Raw genomic sequence first — 24,582 nt, forward strand, 5'->3', positions numbered from 1 at the left:
TGGGAATGAAGCCTGCCGAAACGCCACCGGCTTGGCCATGTCGCGAGCCAACCTCAGCATACCGCCCAGTCGCTCATCGTCCAGTAACATAGCCGTCGATTCCGCAAATAACACCATTGCACGAGCGGCCGTTGCTTTTGAATACGCTGCTCTCCGAAATGAGGCCCATGCGCCACTTGGGATGTACGTGACGCCGTCGGAAGAGAATCTAATGGTATGGAATGCGGTGTTCTTCGTCCATCAGGGTACGTTCGTGTTTACTACCACGATCCTCCATTAAAGGCCTGTACCCAACCTTTAGGGTACTATGAGGGTTCTATATTCAAGTTTACGCTCACCTTTCCGACAAACTACCCCCAGAGTCCCCCTGCGATCAAGTTCGTGAACCCGCCGTATCATCCCTTGATAGATGAGGCAGGTAACTACAATCTCGGACCATTGTTTCGACCTTGGAGGTTCGTGCTCTTGAAATTCTGCATGCATACGATCTCGCTGATTCCCTGTGTCATGGTAGACCGAAAGAACATCACATATTTCACGTTCTGCATTGGATTAAAGCCGCGTTCAAGAAGCATGCGCTCGACAAAATAAACGAGGATGATGCCATCTCGAAGGGTGCTTTGAGGTCAGTGGCTTATTGGCATTGTCCGTTCCCGATCACTTATCGTATTGTAGGATGTAATGAATTTTCCTCATCCTGTATGTTGGTGACCGATTTACGTTTTTATAGGTATCGCGAAGACCCGAAAGGCTTTGCTAACCAAGCTATCCAATCCGCAAAACTGACAAGAGCGCGGGCGATGGACAAACCATCACCAGTACCATTTGCTGAACTCAAACCCGAGAAACTCGAAGAATACCGGACGAAATTTGGCCTCCGGGATTGGACCCATTTTTTGACAGACGACGATGTCGCTGTGAAATCTCCCACATCTCAGACCATTGGTTTGGGCATCATTACGTAGATTGGTATTGCGCGGAGGTAACCTATAAGGTCCATTAGATAGTTGCTCTTGTTCTAGGATGTAAATGCATGTATGTATATAGTCTTGCGTAGATCATAAAGGGATTCATGAGATAACGGTGAGGTCCTCTGTGGTAGTGGAAGCTAGCAAGACGGATGGCTGGATGAACTCGTATGGTGAATCTGGGCCACTGTCATCATTCTATAAGAAGAGCGCCGTACATCAGCACGGATGTATATCATGGCTGAACGCCAGGGGGCTAACCTCTGCTAGCCTTCCGAAATGCTTTGAGAGTTTCTCGATAACTTGACTATAGGGCAGATGCTGGCTGAGTTTTCTGGAAAGGGCAAATGTCAGCATTTGCACCAAGCATGAACGGCGAGAGGAAAGACGTACTTGCGAGCCTGCACGTTCAAAGAATGCCGAGCATCGAGCGTCGAGTCAAGAACATTAGACGAGTGAGCACCCTCGCTAAGAGAGATCTTTATGGAGTATTCCTTATCTGACTTGCCCCGCCCATGATTGCGTTCGTACAGTTCAAATCTAAAAGTGGTGACAGTAATCAGACAGAACCCATCTTATGCGACAAATAACTCACGTTATCGAAGACTAACGCGGGACATTGAATCAGACAAGTATGTTTGTGAGAAGAACATAGAACACGTACACAGTAATCGAGTTCTGGTATTCGGCGGTTCGCTATCGGCAAGCCAGACAACAGCACCAAGTTCATCAAAGTGTGAATGTGGCTCTCTTTCGTGAAGTACAGAGTCAAAGAACATTCGCCATCGTTGCGAGCTGTTTCAAGATCACCAACGATCTTGTGCAAGAGAGGAAGCGAAGTCAGCACTCCGATTTCTTCCCTAAGTTGGTACGTCAGTAGAATGATCTAATGAAAAACCTCGCAGCGTACTTTTCATCAGGCTCAATGCCATATTCTTGTGGTGCTACGAGGTCAAAGAGGGCCTTGGCTCGACCGTATAACTCATGTAGCTTTCTATCGTGAAGACCTCCTGTGCGGCCTTGTTCATCGAAGATGGCAAAGAGGAACTGGCGATGGTGCAGGGCACAGTACTTGATGGTGTCGTAGAGTTCAGAGACCTGGGAAGTATCATGCTATGTAAACGGCGGTGGTACGATAACAAAGAGAAACAACGTACTCGCGATGGATCAAACTTTTTCTGTTCGACGTCGCAGAAGTCTTCAAAGAGCTTCTCCCACCGCTCCCTGAACAGGAATGGCTCGTCGCCGCAACACCATCGCTCTTGGATCTTATACACATCGAGGGTCTCGTAGTTCTTCCTCATTATGTCTCGGAAAGAGCTCAGCAACTCGATAACTTCCTAGGAAGGCAGAACACCGAGTCAATGCGCTGCTCACTTCGAACGACCTAGATCTTACCTTGACCACTTCTACAGGCTCCTTGTTCATGCTCTTGGGCCAAGTGAGTTCGGGGCGCTTCTCGGGCTCGCCTGGTCTCAGCAAGATCTTCAAACGCTTCTTGACATCGTCCATCAAGTCCTTAGCGGCATTAGAATCATCCAACAAGTCTTTCCGTATAATCAGAGCAGGGGGAGCTCTGATGGGTGACTTGCTTCGATGACTATTGTTGCCACTGCCATCACTTGAAGACCGTGCTGAGCGAGGGGTCGGTGATGAAGACGAGGATGCAACGCTTTTGTTGGACGTGGGAGGCGAGTCGAAGAGCGCAGTGGCAAAGACCTCAGCCGAGGCTGTCACCCTGCGTTCCGATGACGTGTAGATCTAGACAATAGCTTTAGTGGGGTAGTAGGAAGGTTAAGAAATGAACGCACTTTCACATTATTCAAAACCTCTTTATCTGTAGCACATCATGAATTCCTGGCACAACGCACGAGTATTAGGGTTATGCCGAACTCACTCATGATGGAGATGTCCTTCTTCATGTTCTCGCCTAGGTCTCTGGATTGATACCGCGCGGAATGGGTGAACTAGTTCATATATTAGTTAATTCAAGTCGGGGGATGCCTGATGATCGAAAGCATACCTCTCCACCCCATTTGAACACCAACGTTAGCTTCGTGAGTCTGCGTACTTGTCCAGACTGTTTCTTGGAATAGACAGGCTTCAACTGCGCCTTCGTGCCAGGAAAGTCAATCTTCTTGAACAATGCCGTGTTCAGCTGCGTCAACTTGGCAAGATCCTCCCCATTGGCCCCGAGACTCTTGGCCTCCTCGACGGCAGAAGCGATCTGTTTCAATTGATCCTTTTCACGGAGTATGATCTCCTCGGTTTCGCCGTTGAGGAGCGAGACGAACGGCTGGGTCCACGGCTCGCCGATTGGGAAGTTGAACTTTAGCTTCTGTTTGGGTGTGCGGTCTGCGTGACGGAATACCGTGACGTTAGCTTTCAGTAGCCATGTCGGTGCTTCTTGAGCAGCTACATCTGCGGGGGGCAGTGGTCGACCGGGTGAAGAGGAGAGTTGGATACACAGGGTTGCGAGTATCTCAGCTGCTCGGTCTGTGAGCGCTTCGTGAGTCGAGTTGCTGCTGTTATCAAAGGAGGCGCCGCACCGTAGTAGGTGTCGTTTCCCTTGACGAAGCTCCATCCGTTCACATCGATCACCTGGCTTCTCTTCCCATTATCGCAACGAAGCATATCGAATCCACACACTCGTTGGCCAAAGCCGTCACATATCTTCGCAGCCCACGACTTCTCCTCATCGGTTAGATGAGTTATGAACCTTGGTTCCATGACTCATGAATGGAACAGTATGAAGATAGCAGAAGTCCTACCTTATTTCCTTGCCATCTGTATTACGGCGTACAACGCCATCTACTACAGGTGACTTCCGGGTTTCCGCGTGTGTGTAATCTTTGCCAACTGTATACACTTTGATGTCCTCAGAGTTATCGACATCTATGAATTGTTCATAGATGTATGATCCATCCGTTCTCGGATGGTTGAGCGAAGGATCAAGTTCACTCGATTTATTGCCAACCTTTCGCCGACCATAGGTTTAGAGGGCAAACAGAAGAATTACACGGGCAAAACACACCTTCCGGAACAATCGGCGACCGCCTCCACCACGGAAATAAATGTATACGTTGTGATCTTCTCCACTGACGGGCTTCTCGACGAACGGTTTCTCTAAAACTTTCCCGTCGATTATGATAGCATTGCCGTCGTCTCTGAGAAGTACCTCTGGGGGCGGTTGGAAGCTTTCCAAGACAATACCAAGCCGCTGCTTCATTAGATCTTTCAACTCTGGATCCAGCTTCGGCCCACCGTCGCGAGAAACTTCTAGGCGCTGGGGAGTCGGGACCTTCATATGATCAAGTATAGCACCGACAAGTCGGCGATCCCATAGCAGCGCTTGGGGCTGAAGTTCATTTATGCAGAGCGGATTTCGTAGTTTCACATAAGATATGGCTTTATCCAGAGGAAAATCGGTCGAAAAGAAGGAGATCAATATGTGACATCTTGGCCAATTTTCGACATCTAGCAGGTCGGATGAGTTTAAAGTAAACGGTAAGTCCCGTCAGCGCCGTGGATCGACTCATGGCTGAATTTACTTACCTTCGTCTAAAATGACCTTATCTCCAAAGACTTTGACTTCAATCATGCCTCGTGCTCGTTCAACAAGTCGCGTCAAGATTTCTCTCATCGCCTTCGATCGGGCTTTGACGTCCATGGCACATATTCCGAGTATGACAGGAGGCTTTCCATTTTCTAGGGGCAGTGGAAAATCTGAACCGGCCTCTGACACAGGCGACGACGACCTGGTGATGACAGAACTGGATCTAGGAGATGGTCGCTCTGGCGAATTAAACAGTGATGTGAGCTTTCTAGCTGGTCGTTCCCAATGCATGGCGCCGCGACCTCCGAATTGAAGAGATGTCTGTTTGTAGTCGGGCACACGACCGTGAAAAAGGCCAAAAGGTTATTTTAAATGCTCTCCGGGGATATGGGAGGTCACATGACTCGCACAAATGCCTCACTCCCGGTTACATAATCCGATCACAACGCTGCGCGCCAAGTTCGGCCAAGTCTCTTTCCTCAATCGCATTCCTTGCTCACCTCATTTCGAGACTAAGCGTCGCTCAGTATGATACTGCCAGCTTCATCGACCCAGTTGGATAACGGCGCGCACAAGTAACTATTGGGCTTGGCGACATGCTGCAAGTCAGCACGTCGAAATGAATTTCCACTGTCACCATTGCCCTGTACGAGCTGTTCTGCGCCTGAAGACCTCACGATACGCCACGCAGCCTGATGCTATTCTTGAAGCGGATGCCTCGTGGGCTTGGTAAAGTTAAGGTGAAGTTAATCATCAGCGGCGAAGTCACTCACAAGATACAGCAAGTTTCATAATGATAGGCGTACCCAAGTATCCATTATTTGGTCTTAGAGCGACTATTAGCGGACCCCTATCGTCATGAAACTTGCTATACTTAACCTGGGATATCTCACGCCAGCCTTCGTCGGCCCGTACATCGCCAAGGCGGTGCGCTCCAATTGTACATCCCAAAGAATTTCCGGAGCTTGTATTTATGGCCTAGACGGTTCAAATTTAGTTACGTTGGCTCAAGACATAAAAGTTGATTCAGGTCATGATATATGGGCGAGTCAGAATGAATCCATGCTACCCTTGATTTCGATTAACCAGTACACCTAGATGTGCGCTTACTGAGTACAGCACTAAATTATATCTTGGTTATATCAGTCATCTAGCAATGTTTGTCGGCGAATCAGGGCGGGGATACTATCACATGATTCGCAGAAATGGCTCACTTTGATCACGTCACTTGAGGCATTTATTGGACAAAACCATATAAACGATGCGACTCGCAAGCGATCTTTGTACGTTTATCTGTTCTCGGAGAAAAGCATGTCTTCCTCTGCACCCATATATCAGCCTCCCTACATCCGCAATGCCTCCTACCGATATCCCCCAATGTCCGCCAATCCTCTGGGAGACTCTGTGACCACCGTCCTCGTCTCCAATCTCCACTGCAGCAGGTAAGCAGCAGCGTTCGCATTAGGCTTCGCCGTGACTCACGCCAGACCTAACAGCTGTGTGCACACCATTGAGTCGGCCCTGCATGCCTTGACGCCGCGCCCCCGTCAGGTGGAGGTCTCCATCGTCTCGCAGGCTGTCACCGTCCACCACGATAAGGACCTCTCCAGCGCACAAATCGAGTGCGCCATCGCCAATGCTGGTTTCGACGTCGTTTCGGGCCCCTCCAAGCCCTCCGGACTATTCTCGCGCGAGAAGCACCTCCACCAATGTACCATGTGTCGCGAAGATGTCTCTTCGGCTCAGAGGATGACCCCCGCGTCCGATGATACTCCAAATGGGCCATTCAACGTCGTTCTCTCCGTAGGCGGCATGACGTGCTCGTCATGCACCAACAGCATCACGCAGATGATGTCGCAGATGCCCGGTGTGACCGACATCTCAGTCAGCTTAATCGAAAAGTCGGCCAAGGCTGTCGTCGACCGCCGAGAGCTAGCGCAGGAGATTGCAGACACCATAGATGACTGTGGTTTCGAAGCCCAAGTGGTCTCAGTGCACCCTGTTCGCCTCCAAGAAGAAGACGAGAAGGGTACTCGGACGGTCACCCTCAAGGTCGACGGAATGTTCTGCAAGTGAGTTGCCTAGATCAACGCCAGATGATTGAGACTAACACGATCTATCTTAGAAATTGCCCACCTAAAGTCTCTGCGGCCCTCGAGCGTTTCGGGTCGCGAGTCGAGATTTTGAAGCCGCTTAATGACCATACGGACCCCATCATCACCATAAGATACACGCCCGACGTGCCAGACTTTACCATCCGGCACATCATTGCTGCTCTAGCGTCCGCCAAGTCACCTCCCTTCAATGTATACATCCACCATCCCCCTTCCCTCGAACAGCTCTCCCGAGCCTTACAACGGCAGGAACAGCGTCGTCTCCTTTTCCGTCTCGTCCTTTCCATCGTCATTGCCATCCCTACATTCATCATCGGAATCGTGTATATGACGCTCGTGAAGGATGGAGACGCCACGAAGGAATATCTCATGCAACCAATATGGTCTGGGAATGCCTCTCGAATCGAATGGTCGTTATTCTTCCTCGCGACACCTGTAATGTTCTATTGCGCAAACCTCTTTCACACGCGAAGCATCAAGGAAATACGCGCGCTCTGGAGAAGGGGAAGTAAAGTGCCCATCTGGAAGCGCTTCGTTCGTTTCGGAAGCATGAACTTGCTCGTATCGGCGGCTGTGACTGTCGCGTACTTCTCTTCTGTCGGTCTGCTCGCTACAGCAGCAAGACAATCACCTACCCATTCCAACATGGGAGAGACAACCACCTATTTCGATGCCGTCGTCTTCCTTACGATGTTCCTGCTTGCTGGTGCGTATGAATAGCCCACATATTTGTTTTTTCTATAACACTAGCAACACAGGCCGGATTATTGAAGCTTATAGCAAGGCACGCACCGCAGATGCAGTATCGGCACTCGGATCTCTCCGCCCGTCCGAAGCCTACCTCCTGAATCGAAGAAGCGACACCAAAGAACGGTTCTCGATCGACGACGATGTGGAAAAGGCCGACAGTGTCTCTGCGAGCGGCGGCTCCGAAGACACTCCGCAGGGCTTCGGCGTCGAGAAAATCTCTGCGGAGCTGCTTGACATCGGAGACGTTGTGAGGGTGCCGCATGGTGCTACTCCCCCGGCGGACGGTGTTTTGGTCATGCTACCCACAAGGAGTGAGGGAGCGTTCGACGAGAGCTCGTTGACAGGCGAGGCGAAGTTGATCAAGAAACAGGCGGGGGACCGTGTCTTCCTTGGAACGATCAACAAGGGGAACATGGTGCATGTGCGCATCGATTCTATCGGTGGAGAGACGATGTGAGTACCGTCGATCCGTTTCATCTCAGCGATTGATTCCCAATGCGTACGAAGGTTGGACCGCATCGTGAACGTCGTTCGCGAAGGCCAGACGAAACGTGCGCCCATCGAGCGCATCGCGGACATGGTCACAGGATACTTCGTCCCCGTCATCACATTGATAGCCATCCTCACCTGGATTATATGGCTATCCTTGGGATTAACGGGATCACTGCCAGAGGACTACCTCGATATCCAAACCGGAGGTTGGCGTGAGTCCCCTTCTCTTTCGTACCACGCAAGTCAATTTACTTAAATGACGTCTTGACTTTTAATTTGATAGCTGTCTGGTCTTTGGGATTCGCCATCGCCGTCTTCGTTGTCGCGTGTCCGTGTGGGATTGGGCTTGCTGCGCCGACTGCCTTGTTGGTCGGTTCCGGCCTCGCGGCAAAGTTCGGTATCCTCGCGCGCGGTGGTGGCGAAGCATTCCAAGAAATGGCCCAAGTGGATCTCGTGGTTTTCGATAAGACGGGGACGCTCACACAGGGTGGCGAGCCCAAGGTTTCTGATGCACATATCCTTCCTGCAGCTGAAACGCGGTGGAGCCGCGAGACGATCCTGGGCTTTGCATCAGAGCTTGAGTTCGCCAGCTCCCACCCCCTCGCCCTCGCCATTCGCGCGTACTGCAAAGCCGCCAAAGCGCGCACCATGACTGGAGAAGACTTCGACGAAGTCAGTGGTCGCGGGATGAAAGCGCACTTTCCGTCGATGAAATGCACTGCCATCATAGGCAACGAAGCATGGATGGAGGCACATGAGGCAGCGATTGACGTCGGAGTTTCGCAGCAGCTTGGTGCATGGAGGTCGGAAGCGAAAAGTGTCGTATTGATGGCCTTGCGAGAGGAAGGAACGTCGGAAGCCGGCTTCCATCTTGCTGCCATTTTCGCAGTCGCAGATCCACTCAGAGAAGAAGCGCCGCAGGTCATATCATGGCTTCGTACCCAGGGTATACAAACATGGATCATTTCGGGAGATAACGCCACGACAGCGACGGCGGTGGCGCATGCAGCAGGCATCCCCACTGGCAATGTCATCGCTGGTGTTCTGCCCCACGAGAAAGCGGAAAAGGTTCAGTGGCTTCAATTGCACGCCAGCAAACGACAGCCATCAACCTTGCGAAGATTCTACGCGAAGCCGCGTTTGAATCAACGTTGCATCGTGGCAATGGTCGGTGATGGAATTAATGATGCACCGGTAGGATTTTCGTTGTCCCAGCTGGCGGTCATGCTGAACAGTATCCCAATAGGCACTGACTGCTGCGGATATTGGTATCGCCATTGGTTCGGGAAGTAAGTCGATCTCGACCTTCGTTGTAGAGCTGGCGAACTAACTGCGTTTCGTGAAGGCGATGTCGCCATATCCAGCGCGTCCTTCATCCTGCTATCCTCCAACCTGCGTAGCTTGATCACGCTATACGACCTTTCACGCAACGTCTTCAACCGCGTTCTCTTCAATTTCGTGAGTTGCACAGTCGTTCGTCATCGAGTCCAGGGGTTCACGCCTATTGTAGTTCTGGGCCGTCATCTACAACGTTGCAGCAATTCCAATTGCCGCAGGCGTTGTCTATCCTGCAGGGCACACACGCCTCGATCCTGTATGGGCGTCATTAGCCATGGCGTTGTCGTAAGTCATTTAGTTCGATCGGTTTCCGCCGTAAAGTCCTAACTGCGCGTCACTCTAGTTCCGTATCAGTCGTGTGCAGCTCACTCTTACTCAAACTATACAAGGAACCCAAGATTTAGTTCACATGTATCACTCATGTATTATGGGAGAGCTTTCCTTTGTTTCCCATTCAGAAATCGTGAAAATTGGATGGACCGGGAATAATTAAGCAATGCAGTTGAGTTTGGTTGTGTCAGTGTCACAAGGAAGTGGCAACGGGTGTCTGATTATAGATCAACACGAGGTCAAGGTGAATATAGACGAGTACGTTTGGATCAGTCCTACACATACATGAAAACAGCATCTTCGTCTATTGATGAGGCTCGCATGCATCCAGCAGGCAGCGAACAATTATTGCTGTTATCTAGCCGAGATCTACGGTGAAGTCTACTCAACCATCATCAGTGACAGAATCATCTACCAGAGGATCAAGTTTCAGTGACTGAAAGGTACCACAAGGCCACAGCTAAACCCCCGCTCTCTGTTTGCTTTTTTCTCTTTGGGTCAGTTTCTTTCATTTCCTTCGTCATCTCCATTTGCTCATTTGCTGACTTGGCGTGGGGTAGACGCAGTAGTGAGCCTGAGTGGTCGCGTGGGCTGAAAAGGGCGACAGGTATAGTGACGAATTGGTGCACTGGGGTTACTCTCCGAGTTCCGAAAGACGCGAGGCTATCGTTGAAAGCATTGGAAGCTTTCGAGTCGCTTCATTTTGACCCTGAAAGCCGCGTAGCCATGGCCCAATCCCTGCCTGTACTGTCCATTGCCGAATGGGAGGAGCTAGCGACGTTCAACGACGAGGACCAAGTAAACAGCACCGCAATCAAACAAGTGAGCTGCCCGATCCAGTCATGGCGCAGGATATCCATGCAGGGCGTTCAACCTGGGTAGGCACTCCAACAGAATGTCCCCGTCAGGAGTCAGAAAGCCTGCCACCGTCCGTAACCTGCGCGAATTCAACGGGCATAATCATAGCAGCGCACTAATCACCCAGAACGAGGGCGAGAGTTTGGTTGTCGGTGCATTAAAGAAGCTTGGATCGCGAACCAGCGAGCCAAGGGCGACATATTCTACGATGGCGCGTATTTTTCGAAGTCGCTTGAAAACCGTTGAGGGATTGGTTGGAACGGGTCGCCGTCTGCACGGTCTTCAGAGACGACCAAAGTAAGCGGGAAAGGGGATGATTATTACCTCCGAGATATTCTATGGTTGCGTTGGTGTCAGAATGCCCTTAGACCGCGTGTGTCCGCTACAGCTCCGTTGGGTTGCCGAGCAAGGGTGCTGTCAGAAACGCATCTGCAAACTCACGCTTGTTCAGCAACCAGCAACTTATAGAGGTCTGGTGATCCAGCTTCGGCATCACGTCGATGGCGAACGGCGGGGGCAAGGCCCTTCTCTATCAATTGCCTAGCGACGTTTTGAACAGAAACATAGGTCAGCGATGGAAGATAGAACGGGAACAGTCACTAACGCGTTATGCTTGTCATATTGAATCGTTACATATTCGCGTTCCTCATGTTCCCCCTCGCGGGGCCGTACAAAGTCGACGTGTACTTTGACATGCCTGCCGATCAACTTGTCACAAAGGAGCTCCCTCGATCGCATATGATGCCTGTTTGGGGCACAGTGTTATATTTCGCTGCAGCAATTTGCTCCCCGTGTCGAACTTAGTCAAAAACGGCGTTCTTTATTGGAAGCGTTCACAACAGAGACTTGGCTGCCTCTCCCATGCGGACTACAGTGGCGTCGAACGCTCGTGCTCGGCTATTGACAGTGGTGGCGTTGTTGGAGGCAGTGGTCGGTAGCGGTAGTGTACAAACGAAGGCGCGCAGCAGGCAATCGTTCCGTAGCACCCTAGCTCGCGAGGATGCCACCATGCGAGTCGACCATTCGAACCAGGTGTTCAGCAACATTGCTGGCGGTGTGGCACTGGCGCGCTCGTGCATCCAAACGCAGGGATCGTAACGCATGAAGACACAAAGCAATCACACGCGTGGAAGGACGGAAGGCGACAGCAGCGCTGCTGGATATCTTCAACGTCTTCATCTCTGCCGCATCCCCAGACGTGGCACAAATAAAAGCGAAGGCGGAGGAAGGATGCCACGGTGTCAACGTCCCGCTTCCTGATCCTGGGCACTAGTCCACGCCAATTCGCGATGTGAAGCCATTCAGTCTTCCACACACACAGTTGTGCGTGGGCAAGTCACGTAAATGTGGTGTAAAGGTGAAGCATGGTCGCGTTCGCAAGCGGTGGTCCATTTTAAGCCCTGTTTGCTGAGAACATAGAGTTTTCCATTGGACTCTCCGGAGTTGCTGGCAACGTGCGTTGTGATGCCCTAGGGTCTCAGTCTGGCCCGCTGCGTTGGGTTTGGGGTACCGGGATCGACAACAATAAGAATGTGCCTGTTTTGACAGAGGAACGCCTGAGTTCCTCGCAAGCTCCCGGACACCACTGAAAGCACATACTGTCAACAATCCTCAGCACGCCGTACTCAGCCTCGACCGTATCCGATCTCGAGAATCTGCCCAACTCGCTCCCTGTGGTTCAATACATTCTGTAGCGATCGTGGACGTGCGAGATTCGGCAGGCAATCTAATAGGACCTCTTATGGCAAAAAAGTTTGTGAATTTGCGAATTTGCGAAGAATGAGCTTGAATGAGGGAGAGTCTAACGTGAGAGGCTGGGACGTGCCGGGGAAGTAAATGAGATGTTCCCACGCTCCTAGATCTATGCCGCTTCGAATTCTGTTGATCCTCCAAGATGCACAAAATACTGAATTCCGTCGTGTAGGATTGTATTCCGGAGGTCCCTGTATGAGCAGTGCGTGGAGAATTCGAGAGGTATTCTGCCCAAGCCCTTGGAGTTGTTCATATGGCTGACTGTGCTGTATTACAATGTCTCAGGTTGGTCGCAGGCGTCCAATATCTGCAGCCGAAATCTGGTCCGCGTCCCCGCGGGGTCCGCCCTAACCAAGATCACCACCGTCCGGAAATACCGTCACCCGTGATACAACCATACATGAGAGTTCTGCACCATGTCAAAATGAGATCTGCGACATAAAAAGACCACCAGCACCATCCGACGCCTTTCTTTCTCCCCGTCCACCACCACCTCCTTCGCCTCTTGCTCCCCCATGAACTGGTCCCCAAGACGCTCCCTCGCCCAAAGTCAGTTATTTCGACGGCCTCCTCGTCCTCCTGGATTTGCTGATTGATTCTCTGTCTAGCCGAGGAAATTTTGACTGCGCCGGGAAGTTTGCATGAATTGCAGACATCTTTGATTGACGGCCGACTCTACCGTGTATACAAAAATCTCTGGCCCTCTCTGCGCGACTTCTGGCTCTGGGCATCCAATGAGCACGCCGACAAGACATATGTCGTATTCGAGTCTCAGAGATACACATATCGCGAGATATTCCAACGTTCACTGAAAGCTGCGAGTATCTATCAAGACGTGTACAGCATACGGAAGGGCGACAGGGTGGGCATATGTTCTCGAAACTACCCGGAATATCTGGTGGCATTTTGGGCATGCCGTAAGTCAATAGATAAGAGGTCCGCGTCAATCACTCAACTTCTCCCTTTAGATTTGATCGGTGCCGTGTCTGTTCTCGCCAACGCGTAGGTGCCGTATTTCCCCTCTCAGTTCAATCACCTCACAATTTGTATAGCTGGTTACCCATTGATGCACTCCGCCACTGCCTTATACATACTCAATGCCGACTAATAATCGTAGACCCTGAACGAGCGGACGTTCTAGAATCATCCGCTCTGAAAATGACTCAAGACGAGGGAGTCCGAGGCTTCGTGGTACTCGAGAGTCATGAGGGCAGAGGCTACTGGGATGGGATGGAAAACTGGATATCCATTGAGCAAGAATATCAAGGGGACAGCTCAAAATTACTATCCCAATCGCCGGGCGTCCTTCCAGAGGACAACGCGACCGTTATCTTTACTTCCGGAACGTGAGTCGTTGCGCGATACCAGTTGTCGAGCTCCTAATCTAATACTGGACCGTTACACACAGGACCGGCTTACCGAAGGGTGTCCTGAGTACTCAGCGACAATTCCTGACCAATGTTCTGAATGTGATTTTCGTTCCTACTTCAGTATTCAAGTCTCTGATCAAGGTCCTCAGGTACTCGTTGGCTCGCGGCGAGCAGCACTCCGACGGGGGGAGGACATCTCATCAACGCCTCCGCCTGGTCCGCAAAAGGGCATTCTAGTCTCTGTCCCCTTTTTCCATGTGACAGGTTCAACTAGCCTATCTGTATGCTCTTCCTCAACGCCACTTCATCGCCGCTGATCCCCCGCCATAGATGATGGCTTCTTTAACCGGCTTGAAAATCGTACTTATGCGTAAATGGGTTCCCGAAGAAGGTAAAGCAGTCAAAATTGCCCTTCCGTGGCCGCTTCTAATGTATCGAAAAATCTACTTTGCTGCGTCTAACAGCTGCTAGGTAATTATGCTCAACGTCTTTCGGAGAAGCCATAGCTCTGATGGACGTCCCCCTTGCTGATAGGTTGATTAGAGAAGAGAATATTGGTGTCGCGGGAGGGTACGCGTCGCTCTGCCTTTGCTTGATGAAGGAGTTAACAGTGCTGTTTTAGCGTGCCCTCGATGGTTTCTGATCTCACGGAAAGTTCTTTGCCTGGATATCCGCTCGACGCGCTGCTGTTTGGTGGAGCACCGGCACCCGATCAGCTAGCAGCCCAAGCTAGACGTGCTTTCCCAAGTGCTATAATGTTAGTCCGATCACGCCTATGCGGCACCCAAACGCTCAAAAATATTAACCTGTGCCTTCTAGGAGCCAAGGATACGGTTTGAGTGAAACTAACTCAAGTAGGTCGATATTCGATATTTCTAACCATCTTTTTAGCTACTTCTGTTTGCTGATTATCGGAACCTCAGTTGCAGTCGCCGTCGCAGGTGAAGACTATGTCACTCGCCCTACTACGACGTAGGTTCCCCTCCTTCTCTGTCTCAGAATGTGATTGAGTTCGACCCCCTGCATAGTGGTCGCCCGACGCCTGTCAACGACGTGATCATCATGGACGGCACTACGAGCTGCGCGGCCGGTCAGGTCGGAGAAGTCTGGCTGTGCGTAAATCATACTTCCTGGTTTGACTTTGTGTGTCCTCACCATTGTTCATCACCGACAGACGAGGGCCAAATGTGATGCGAGGGTACTGGCGGGACCCTGAAGCCACGAAAAAGGTGATGATGACCCCTCCCTTCCAACAAAGTTACGCCTGCCAGAAACACTAAACTCGTACGCTTCCTGGGTTCTAGATCATAACGAAAGATGGGTGGCTTAGGACTGGCGATCTCGGATACCTCGATGAGGAAGGGTTCCTGTACATCAAAGATCGGAGTAAGCTGCATTTATCGGCACGTAAAGCATGAGTTTACTCACTCTCTTCTGTTCGTGCGACAGTAAAGGACATCATCATTCGTGGGGGTGAAAATATTGTGCGTCGTAATGCGAGCACAGAGCCGGTTGGTGACTGACGCCTCTGTAGGGATCGGTTTCCGTGGAGAACGCGTTATATGCCGACCCAGGCGTCGCCGAGGCCGCAGCCATTGGCGTGCCGGACAAACGACTAGGGGAGCTTGTTGCGGCTGTGGTGTCCGTCAAGCCATCGTATATCGGACAAGTGACTGAAGAGTCACTGATACAAACAGCTCGGAAGAAGCTGCCTCGATTCGCCGTGCCCGTCATGATTATTGTGCAAGAGCACCCGTTTGGTATGCCGTGCTGAAATTCTTCTTGGTGAAGTATTGATTGCTCTTTGAATAGAACACACGCCTTCAGGGAAGATACGGAAGGATGAACTGCGAAAGCTGGCACGAGAAGAATGGGTGAGGAGGTGCATGACGGGCACGGAGCCACTTGTCAAGCTATGATTATGGTTTCTCGTCCTCTCCCAAACTTCGTATCTTTCGTGCTTTTCTCTGGCATCATCACTGGACACTTTCTGCCATACTTCCTATTTTTACACTCCCATGGTAGACTCCCTCATCATGTTATACTTTACTACGCGTACATTCGTTCGTTATGCTTTGGAGATTTCTCGATACAGTACTTATTATCTACGGAACTGTGAGTGAGACCGTCCACATTATGATTTTAGCATTCGCTCATACTACCTAATAGAAGGGTAACCCTATATTTATGTGTTGTACCACAAGACACTGCAGTTACTTATGAGTGATCTTTAGGATTCGAACGCTGCAGGGGCAGGACTGAGGACAGTTTAAATCAATAAGTACGTTCTGTGATCATAGAAAACGGAGCGGCTCCGCAAGATGTGTGTCAGGCTTCGCCGCCAGTAGGAAGGTATATTGTAGGACGGCGGTACAACATGATGTATTTGTGATATATTGTTGAAATACATGACTGACGAATAGAAAACAAACTGTTATACATATCTTCTACTGAGGCTCAGATTTGATTCGCTTGAGCAGTCGGGGATCCTGGACTTCCGCCAGACGCTTGGGTTGCCTGGGTATCGTTCCCTCGTAACGACCCCCCCGCTTGAACCATCCGCGGTCGGGCGCAACGGACGCGGTCATGCTCGACCTCTCGGTCAAGTCTTCTTCCTCTTGTTTTAGCCACGAAAAGTCCTTCTCTTCCTGCTTGACCACATGAGACTCGCTGTCTTCTGTAAAACGCGAGGGCGACATAGACAATGTGCCAGAGCGTCTATCATGCTTGCGCTCCCTCGATTCGGACCCCCCAGTCACGGCAGTGGTCGATCTCTCGTCCTCGTCGTTTTCCTCCTTTATCCATCTGTCTCCACATCCCTCCTGCTTGACCTCCTGTTTAACCCGGGCGAGATACTCTGCCACCAAATCATTCAGTTCTTCCTTCACAATGGATTGCGATCGTGGTGCTCCGTCATGATTGGTGAGGGTGCTAGAATCCCTTGTCTGTCGGGCCTGGTATTCTTGCACCGCCGCTTGAAGCTCCTCTTGCTTCACCCTGACTTCTTCAGAGTTTTCCGTTCGCCGTGAATCTGATCTGCCCGTATCGAGATGATCGAAAGAGGCTCTGCCAGAAGGGACAGATTCCTCCGCATCGCGATGTGTCGGGTAGTTAGGCAGGGATGATTCTAATATCGCGAGAATTCAGTCAAGCTTTCAAATGTGAAATATTGCACGTAAATTTGAGGTAAATAATATATCTTACCAGCCTGCCTTGCCAAGCTGCCCGCGGATAATCTCCTGCGTGGGTCCGGGGTTGGGCTTGTCTGCGTTCGAGGCACTGGTTGTGGGGGCAGGGATGGAGGAGCGGGCAGAGGCAATGCTCCGAGGGATGGTTGTGGTGGCATTGCTCCATGAAGTATAGGTGGAGGGTATGGTGAGTTGATCGGGAAGTTTGGGGGCAGGGGTGGGCTGTCGGGGAACGACTCTGACCATCCTCCTGTTGGTAACAAGAAAACAATTCAGCCGTTATATGTAAGTCCATGTACTAGACCCGAGACTCACTTTTCTTTGGGTGATCGAACTTAGTGTAATTATATTCATAGATAACTGAAAATCTGTCGACGTTATGCGCAGCATAACTTGGGGTTAGAATGCTCGCCCATCTATGGATGCCCAATAATGGCTGGATGTCGATTCCTTCCGGAATCTCAACAATTACATGATCCTGCTAGTAGTGTTGTTCAGAGTTTTGCCTGTTCAAGCTTGAACGTAAACTCACCGTCCTCACCATATATACAACAATGCTGCAGTGATCTTCATCAACCAGGTCCCGTAGCATAATACGGAACCAGCCATCGAGATTGTTCACGGAACCTTTCCCTCGCTCAGTGCTCGGCTTTCGCATCCCCCATGGATGCTGAACCACAAGGTATCGCTCTTCGGGCGATTTGATTGCCTTACTTTTCTTGCCCATTGCAGGGGCTAATCACGCCGATAATCTAGAACTTACCTCCACGTTCAACAACTTAAAGTGTGGCGCTAGTTGAGGTGAAGTTGTTTGTGACGAGCCCCTAGTGCAAACAAGTGGCAGCGATTCGCCGGCTGCAGTAACCTCTATCAAGCTCATGCACAACCACCTTACACATTCTTTGCTTTTGATATCCACCGTGAAATCCTGATACCCCCCGACGAGACAAGACAATGACTACGCCGTCCTTTTCTCGCTTGCAGTTGGCTGCAGCGCTAATAGGTATATGGCGTTCTGCAAGACCGACGCTGAAATTGTTAACGGGCTCTTCTAGAGTATGATAATGATACCAGCAATCCAGAGGCACCGTACCGCTCGGCGCATGACTCTGCCATCTTTGCGCATCTGCGACAAAATGGCATGATGAGACCGCCAACTGAACGACGGCAAAGCGACTATCTCGGGGTGTCGGTACCCAGTGAGAGTGGTAGTTTGGGAGGACGCGAGTCGGCATTGGAGACGAGACGTTCGCGGGGCTCAAGTGATGCGCTCCGGAATCCTTTTGCCCAGGGTGGGGACGACACACCAGAGGAAGACGATCGCTCGCATGAAAACCTTGAAGTCGATCTCGCATCTTGGGGACTGGACGCTTTCATGCCGAAGGAGAAAGGTGCGAAGGGAAAGGGAAAGGGCAAAGCTGCCCAATTGCCCAATCCCCATGACAGAGCACCACAACACTCCCGTGGGGAAAGCGAGCACACCTCACGCAGATCCTTGGGTCATCGTTCCATGAGCCTAGGGAACATGGACGTTCCGGAGGATGGCTCATTTCCTGCCGTTCTAACAGAAGAGAATAGGCGGCAATCTTTTAGTTCTCCTCTTGATGCTATTGGTGCGTCACGAGACGGGCCCTCTTCACAACCCTTCGACGATGCCCCAATACCTTTCCCTAGTAAATCTGTACGCTCCCCGTCCCCGGCGCCTAGCCATGTCCTTAGCGAAGGGGGTAGAAACAGAGCCAACTCCAGTGGCACGATGGCGACCGCGTTACTGCAAGAGGATAACCCATTCGCACTCGAACCACCTAAACATGCTTCTCGGTTCGATCCTAAAGCAGCCTTACATGCACGTACTGTTTCGAACGCGTCTCTGGGTTCCAGAATACTCTTGGAGAACGACGGCGCTTCTGTCATGACCGGTGTCACTGGGCAACGTAGAGATCGGCCATATTCTACAGTAGAGCTTTTGCGTCCCAAAATCCTTGTCATGCCTAGTCCACTACAATCTGCGAACAACGGTACTGCACCACCTCCTGTAAACCGAGCTCAAGATGGTTTCGAAATCTCCACCGATGGTCCACCTTTGCCTCCTGGCGCTCGCACTGTTCGCCCTGCTTCCATAGCGATGTTGGGATCTTCATCTTCTCTCCTCCCTCCCGTTCCTTCAAATTCGTTTATCCCGAATCCCCGAAGCAGCCTCACACTATCACAACTAACTTTCCGCAACGAGCTCATGGTCGGCGGTCAACGTGACGTAGCATATGCTGATCTAGACCGTAACCTCCCGCGCGCGACACAGGAGGGAGAGCAGATTAATACTGCTCTACCTGACCAGGCTCCCGACCTTCCCCTTCCCCTTGAGGACCCTTCCAAGAAGGGAAGACCAGCTGGCAAATTGTATGGCACCAGTCTCATTGACGAACTCGAGAATAGAAAAATACAAATGCGAAGCAAACAACGGTAGGTAGTACTGTCCACGATTTATACTCATGTCTGAACGCAAATCCACTAGGGTATTTACTGGCGACCAGCGGCCGTCCATGATGGCCCGCGGTCAAGTTCGTTCAAGCACACTGATAGACCCTGCTACTTTGCAACCACCTCCAAATCGGAGCAGCGCATTTGGCATGCCTCCTACTTCGCCTCACCCTCAGAACCTCACCCCTCATAATCTTGCTCGCTCGAGCACGCTGATAGATCCTGCTACCCTGGCAGCGCCTCCAGCTCGCGCCAGTACATTTGGCATACCTGAGACCTCACCTCAGAATTTGACTCGCCGGAACTCTAGCATGAAACCGTTACTTAACTTCGACGACGACGCCCAACCAAGAGAGTCAAAGACATTGAACAGTCGATCGGTGTTCGGTGTCGATACTCTCTGGGAAAGAGAAATGGCCAAGCTCAAGGAAATCGAAGAACAAGAAAAGCTCGAGGCAGCAGCTCGTGAGTTGGAGGAGAACAAGTTGGCAGACAAGAAGAGCAAGAAGAAAGGAAAGAAGAAAGGCAAGGGACAGGAAACGCCGGACGAGACGCCGACCTCCACTCCTGTGATAGGGCAAGAAGAAGCTGTCCCAAGAGTCTCTGCTGAACCTCCCATCCTTCCCGATATCCCGAAGGCCGTTCGTCGCCCTCCCCCACCCACGGACAACGACGAGGAGAGCGAGGAGAGCGAGGATGATGATGAGCCCCCCGCTGGCAGGCTCAGTGAAACGATTGAGACTAAAGGATGGGGTTCGTCTGACGAAGAAGTTGACCAGGGTCCCAGACGTACAACAGGTACAGGTCTGCGATACCCAGCTAAATCACAACGACGTCGGGCAGCCCGGCAGAACGACGACAGCGAGGAAGATCTGCCGCTATCCATGGCTATCGACAAGGTAGCGCAGAGGAGGACTCGAGCGTTGGGGCAAGACGATGATTCTGATGAAGAGAAGCCTTTGTCGACTTTGTTACCCAAGTCGTCCTCCCGTTCTCAGCACTCGGTCCGCTCGAACACCCGACTTGCCGTAAACGAGGATGATGATGATCAACCTCTAGGTCTTCGGGCTTCAAGGGTGTTGCCGTCTACCGATGCAGGAGGTGATGATGATGATACGCCGCTAGCATTCCACCCCGATCAGCAGCGCCGGACACAGTATCAAATGATGGCTCAAGCGCAACAACAACAACAATTTATGATGCAGGCTCAAAATAATATGTTCTTCAATCCAGCAATGATGACCTCTGGCTTCTTCGGGCCCCCAGTGCAGCCGCCCATGATGGCACCAGCTCCGATACCGATACCGATGCCCATACCATCACCCCCTCCTTTGCCAGATTCGGTGAAATTCGGACGTGTCGATCGCTGGCGCCATGATGTCGCAGTAGAGGGTAGCCGTTAGTTACATTCGTTCAATTTTCTCTTTGTTTTCAGCGGAACCAACGGACCTTTTGGAGGATTGATACCTCCCTTAGCATTTTACCATAAGTACTAGACCGATCACGAATCATCATATATTAAATACATCGATAATGCGAAAGCTGCATATTTGCGCAATTTACAATTGAACATGGGGATCCAAAATGTACGTATCAAACAAGGGTATGGGACAAAGCATGTGCACGAACAAATAGCGATTGAAGCGGTACAATAGCGATCATGAAGGATTAGTTATCCATAACTTGCGTCTCGGTACGGTGACTATTGAAACGTCGCGTCGGCTCATTTCTTCCTCCATCTGCCGCTGTCGAGCGTCATCGTCTTCGTCAATGTCGTCGTCAGTTTCGACACTGCGCGGTCCATGAGAATAGTCAGAGGGGGCAACACGATACGCTGGCTGGTGGTGGACGTAAGGGCCTCGGTTGTCGGTCGGGAAAGGATACTGATCAACGTCTGCCGGCATCGACTGTGGTGTAGGAGATGCTGACAAGGCGGGTGTCTGGTGAGGGTCTATACGTATACGATAGCAAAGAGAAGAAAGGAGGGAATTATTCGGACGGCCGCGCCAGGAGGATACGAACATAATGACATAGAAAATTATAGTCCAGGCGAGAAACACTGCGAAAGCCGCGCGGGGGGCTCGCCTCCATAGGGCAATGAGAGTGATGATGGATAGTGCGAGTAGAAATACATGTAGAAGAATATGCACAATGGATACGAAAAGGGAGGGCATAAACGGTTGACTATTTGAAATGTGGTTGCCTGGGGGTACGAGAGCATCCATTGTGTGCGGAGTCGATGGAGTCGGCCTGCTCGCTTGAGTGAGTGCATAATCAAGCTCGCCCTGGTTCAGAATGGTCAATTATGTGAGAAACACTTTTCACTAAATTAAGCCTACCACAGCATTGAGGCTTCGCCGGCGCTGAAGCCAGTCGACGTCAGAGAGATTGCGTGGGATATGACTAGGACTCTCGTTCATTGGAATTGCGAGCGATGCTCCGGTTTTCTTCCGGTTGCGCGCCGGGCGATTGAGAACTTCGAAAGTTCTAGTGGGCCCTCCTGAGCTCATTGACTCAGAGTCGTCGGATAGACGCCCCTCCGTGCTTCTCTGCCAAAGAGTCGAGGGGCCCCAAGAGTGCACGCGTTGACGTGGCGATGAAGGAGGTGACACATTCTGCTCGCTTTGTGGGCGACTGATAGGTTCACTGTGTGGGCCATTTTTCTCGTTGAGCGCTATTGAAGTGGCTTTCGACTTCTCGCTTCTGCTATCGGCAGGGCGGCGTAGGAACTGGATCAATAGACTAAGAGCAAGAAGGATAGGCATGAGGCCAAACAGCCCGACAAAGAAGGCAAGGCCAACTTGACCGTGCAACGTTTGGAGCGTAAGGGAGGGTTCGGCCCGTTTGGCGATACTGGAAGTAGCAGAGATCGAAGTGAACGCGGTTGCAATTCCTGCAACACCAACGCCGTAGGCAACGATCACGGCGAGAATAGGCAAGTAGGTCCAAGCGAGATGGGTATCCGAGGCGAAGGAGGTGTTGAACCAGGGAGATACTTGACGTAAAACGAGAAAGGCCACCTGGAAGATGGCCAGCGACAAAGGAGCGAGTAGTTTGTGTGTGGTTGATGTGTCATAAGGGAAGAATCGAGCATCTCCATCTTGCGGCGAGGTTGGTGATCCCGGTGGTGGTTGCGTGGCCGAGGGGCCCGGAGCAGATGAAGTCGACGATTGTGTAGGTGAAATGGCGACCGCACACTGTGATAGGTAACTGACTGAAACACCTGCGCCGTTCGCGTTGGCTCCTGTCTGAAGTTGCCCGTTACCGTATCCCGACCATCTCTCAGAAGCCGAACTAAGCTCCCCTGAGTATGCTCTGAGCAACCAAACCTCGGACAGATATCTACCCTCGACGTCCCGACCGCCGTAAATCTGTCGGGAGGTTCAGATTAGATCGGCGACAAGGACCTGGCACTTACAATGGTATCGGAGGATATATTGCGGTCGCTTCCTACAAGTGCTTGAGGGAAGGAGAAGGCAGATGCGCCCTCGCGGGGCCCAGGGAAAGCTTGCTTTCCAGAAGCTCCAGGGTCGCCAGCTGGCAATATTCTAGCCCATGAGCCGGTATTGATATCAAGTACCGCCTAGGCTAGATATCAGAAGGTAATCTCGATATTGAGGCTAAGTACTTACTACTTCGCCCTTCTCAAGACCGCCGCCATCATCCCAAAGAGATGCATTGAATGTACCCAAAAGTAGAAAAGCTTGGGAAGCAAACCTAGTCGAGAATGGGTTTGTGTTCGAAATAACGGTGGGACTCAATCTCGGCGCTGGACACCCATCTGGTGAGATGACCTGGCTTCGAGTGGGGTCGATGATGTAAGATTTTTGGTTTGCACATGAACGATCTGAAGATGCGGTACTACAGCCACCCACAGCGACAATTTGATGCCCAATGATTGTACCACCTTGGTTAACTTGCGAGGATAACGAGGGGGTAATGGAGACCCTCTGCCAGCTAGCGGCGACGCTATCAGGCAAATTTGAAGAGAGTGTTCCGGAAACGTCGAGCATCCAAACGTCACTTAGAGCCTGCGTAGTGGCACCATTGAACCCGCCTGCGACATAGAAAGTATTATTAGGTCCTGGAACCACGGGGTCTTGAGTTGGGGGGGTCCGTAAGTCGATCCCCCCCGCTGAACCCCATCTGGGCGGAGGACCTCCGGGAGATACAGAAACTTCAGACCAGAATTGGTTGATGAAGTCGAATTCCTACACGGTACGCGTCAGTGGTGGTACCTGCTGTGTGAATGAACGGGCATATTTACCCATACGTCGGATAAAGCGCGTCCGCCCGAATCCTTACCACCAATGACTACAAATCCATGACGACTGTGGAAATTAGTTCAACATAAATCGTATAGCAAGCCGAATAGAGATGAACGCACTTGCTTGCGGCGTTGTCAACCCCACCTATAGCACTACTGCGCGCAGAGGGAGTCCGACGGAGGTTATCTGGTGGTGACGGCGTAGACCACTGCAAAGTTTGCAAATTGAGACTTTCGAGATATTAGTACATGCTGCTTCCATCGATTCGGCCGTGTAACTCACATGTAAGTTTGACTCTGAGGAAATCCACCAGATGATTCACCTCCGAAGATGATCAACGAACGACTTGAAATGTAGCGCCTATGAGATCAATATGACAATACAAATCAAACCGCGCACCTCGATTCATCGTACCCCATAACAGCATCCTTCAGCGGCGGTGGCCTTGCACCTCCAAGCGAGTCAGTGAGATTTATCCATTGAAGTGGTGGAATCGGGGTATTCGTTGAGATAGTCTGGGCAAAAGAAGAAGAGAGACCAGCAAAAATCAAAGCAGAAAGGAAGCCAGCGTAGTAAGCCCGACCCATGTCTTGAGAGCCAGCACGGAAATGGCTTTCTGCCAGCGGCAGTGGCTGGAGAAGAAGTTGTGGTTCGCGAACGATTCCCGAAACGTTGTTCAGACGCTTCCGTATACGGTGTTCAACTTTCCCACACTCCGTCCTCTCGTGCCGCGTCCATCTTATCTGTAAGTTTGAGGCAAGCTACTGATGTAGGCATCTCCATACTGATCTTCGAGCAATTTAATGGATTCTGAGCATCAACGGCTAAGGCTTACGGGTCTACTACTGCTTGTAGTATTCATCAATATTTGGGAGATATGAATGTATTTTCACCCGGTGTGTCTCTTCAATGAAGCACCAACCATCAGTAAGTGCCGCGAAAGATATACCCTCTCGGGGCTCATGGCGTGATTTCAAGATTGAATTCTTGCCCTAGGATGACGGCTCCATGCCAAAAGAACGAACAATATCCGTAATATCACTTATCCCCCGGGCCCCCGTCGGCCACCAAGCGCTTGACCGTCAGTTCTTGTGTGCTCGCGGTGCCAGTAAATTTGGAA

The 24,582-nt window shown here is 51.2% G+C and overlaps 7 protein-coding genes across 7 annotated transcripts; 4 read left to right on the top strand and 3 right to left on the bottom strand.

Annotated features, from left to right (window-relative positions):
• Positions 1 to 37: 37 nt before the first annotated feature.
• PC9H_005371 (uncharacterized protein) lies at positions 38 to 965 on the top strand (the record flags this gene model as incomplete). Its single annotated transcript, XM_036774944.1, has 4 exons — positions 38 to 245; positions 302 to 455; positions 515 to 625; positions 731 to 965. The coding sequence occupies 4 exons, from the start codon at positions 38 to 40 to the stop codon at positions 963 to 965; spliced, it is 708 nt and encodes a 235-aa protein (XP_036633446.1).
• Positions 966 to 1,070: 105 nt separating this feature from the next.
• On the bottom strand, positions 1,071 to 4,815 carry PC9H_005372 (uncharacterized protein; the record flags this gene model as incomplete). The annotated part of the gene is made up of 14 exons (XM_036774945.1): positions 1,071 to 1,166; positions 1,230 to 1,302; positions 1,362 to 1,542; positions 1,635 to 1,828; positions 1,879 to 2,066; positions 2,126 to 2,308; positions 2,367 to 2,729; positions 2,780 to 2,805; positions 2,866 to 2,935; positions 2,992 to 3,464; positions 3,518 to 3,687; positions 3,740 to 3,945; positions 4,003 to 4,445; positions 4,524 to 4,815. The coding sequence occupies 14 exons, from the start codon at positions 4,813 to 4,815 to the stop codon at positions 1,071 to 1,073; spliced, it is 2,958 nt and encodes a 985-aa protein (XP_036633447.1).
• A 1,086-nt stretch (positions 4,816 to 5,901) lies between these two features.
• On the top strand, positions 5,902 to 9,622 carry PC9H_005373 (uncharacterized protein; the record flags this gene model as incomplete). Its single annotated transcript, XM_036774946.1, has 11 exons — positions 5,902 to 5,966; positions 6,021 to 6,596; positions 6,650 to 7,344; positions 7,397 to 7,530; positions 7,585 to 7,841; positions 7,896 to 8,092; positions 8,164 to 9,074; positions 9,127 to 9,169; positions 9,226 to 9,338; positions 9,391 to 9,503; positions 9,562 to 9,622. The coding sequence occupies 11 exons, from the start codon at positions 5,902 to 5,904 to the stop codon at positions 9,620 to 9,622; spliced, it is 3,165 nt and encodes a 1,054-aa protein (XP_036633448.1).
• Positions 9,623 to 12,673: 3,051 nt separating this feature from the next.
• On the top strand, positions 12,674 to 15,447 carry PC9H_005374 (uncharacterized protein; the record flags this gene model as incomplete). The annotated part of the gene is made up of 17 exons (XM_036774947.1): positions 12,674 to 12,707; positions 12,767 to 13,075; positions 13,127 to 13,160; positions 13,211 to 13,504; positions 13,567 to 13,627; positions 13,678 to 13,809; positions 13,859 to 13,919; positions 14,035 to 14,098; positions 14,151 to 14,285; positions 14,348 to 14,382; positions 14,452 to 14,500; positions 14,557 to 14,640; positions 14,703 to 14,757; positions 14,833 to 14,914; positions 14,978 to 15,012; positions 15,063 to 15,288; positions 15,341 to 15,447. The coding sequence occupies 17 exons, from the start codon at positions 12,674 to 12,676 to the stop codon at positions 15,445 to 15,447; spliced, it is 1,797 nt and encodes a 598-aa protein (XP_036633449.1).
• Positions 15,448 to 15,975: 528 nt separating this feature from the next.
• Positions 15,976 to 17,443, bottom strand: PC9H_005375 (uncharacterized protein; the record flags this gene model as incomplete). Its single annotated transcript, XM_036774948.1, has 4 exons — positions 15,976 to 16,655; positions 16,733 to 16,966; positions 17,032 to 17,197; positions 17,249 to 17,443. The coding sequence occupies 4 exons, from the start codon at positions 17,441 to 17,443 to the stop codon at positions 15,976 to 15,978; spliced, it is 1,275 nt and encodes a 424-aa protein (XP_036633450.1).
• Positions 17,444 to 17,670: 227 nt separating this feature from the next.
• PC9H_005376 (uncharacterized protein) lies at positions 17,671 to 20,597 on the top strand (the record flags this gene model as incomplete). The annotated part of the gene is made up of 3 exons (XM_036774949.1): positions 17,671 to 17,719; positions 17,772 to 19,176; positions 19,229 to 20,597. The coding sequence occupies 3 exons, from the start codon at positions 17,671 to 17,673 to the stop codon at positions 20,595 to 20,597; spliced, it is 2,823 nt and encodes a 940-aa protein (XP_036633451.1).
• Positions 20,598 to 20,852: 255 nt separating this feature from the next.
• PC9H_005377 (uncharacterized protein) lies at positions 20,853 to 24,049 on the bottom strand (the record flags this gene model as incomplete). The annotated part of the gene is made up of 8 exons (XM_036774950.1): positions 20,853 to 21,479; positions 21,534 to 22,565; positions 22,613 to 22,777; positions 22,827 to 23,405; positions 23,462 to 23,525; positions 23,582 to 23,692; positions 23,745 to 23,807; positions 23,862 to 24,049. 8 exons carry the CDS (start codon positions 24,047 to 24,049, stop codon positions 20,853 to 20,855), a joined length of 2,829 nt encoding a protein of 942 aa, XP_036633452.1.
• Between the last annotated feature and the right edge of the window lie 533 nt (positions 24,050 to 24,582).

This window comes from Pleurotus ostreatus (assembly GCF_014466165.1).
Source record: "Pleurotus ostreatus strain PC9 chromosome Unknown scaffold_3, whole genome shotgun sequence".
Lineage (NCBI taxonomy): Eukaryota > Fungi > Basidiomycota > Agaricomycetes > Agaricales > Pleurotaceae > Pleurotus > Pleurotus ostreatus.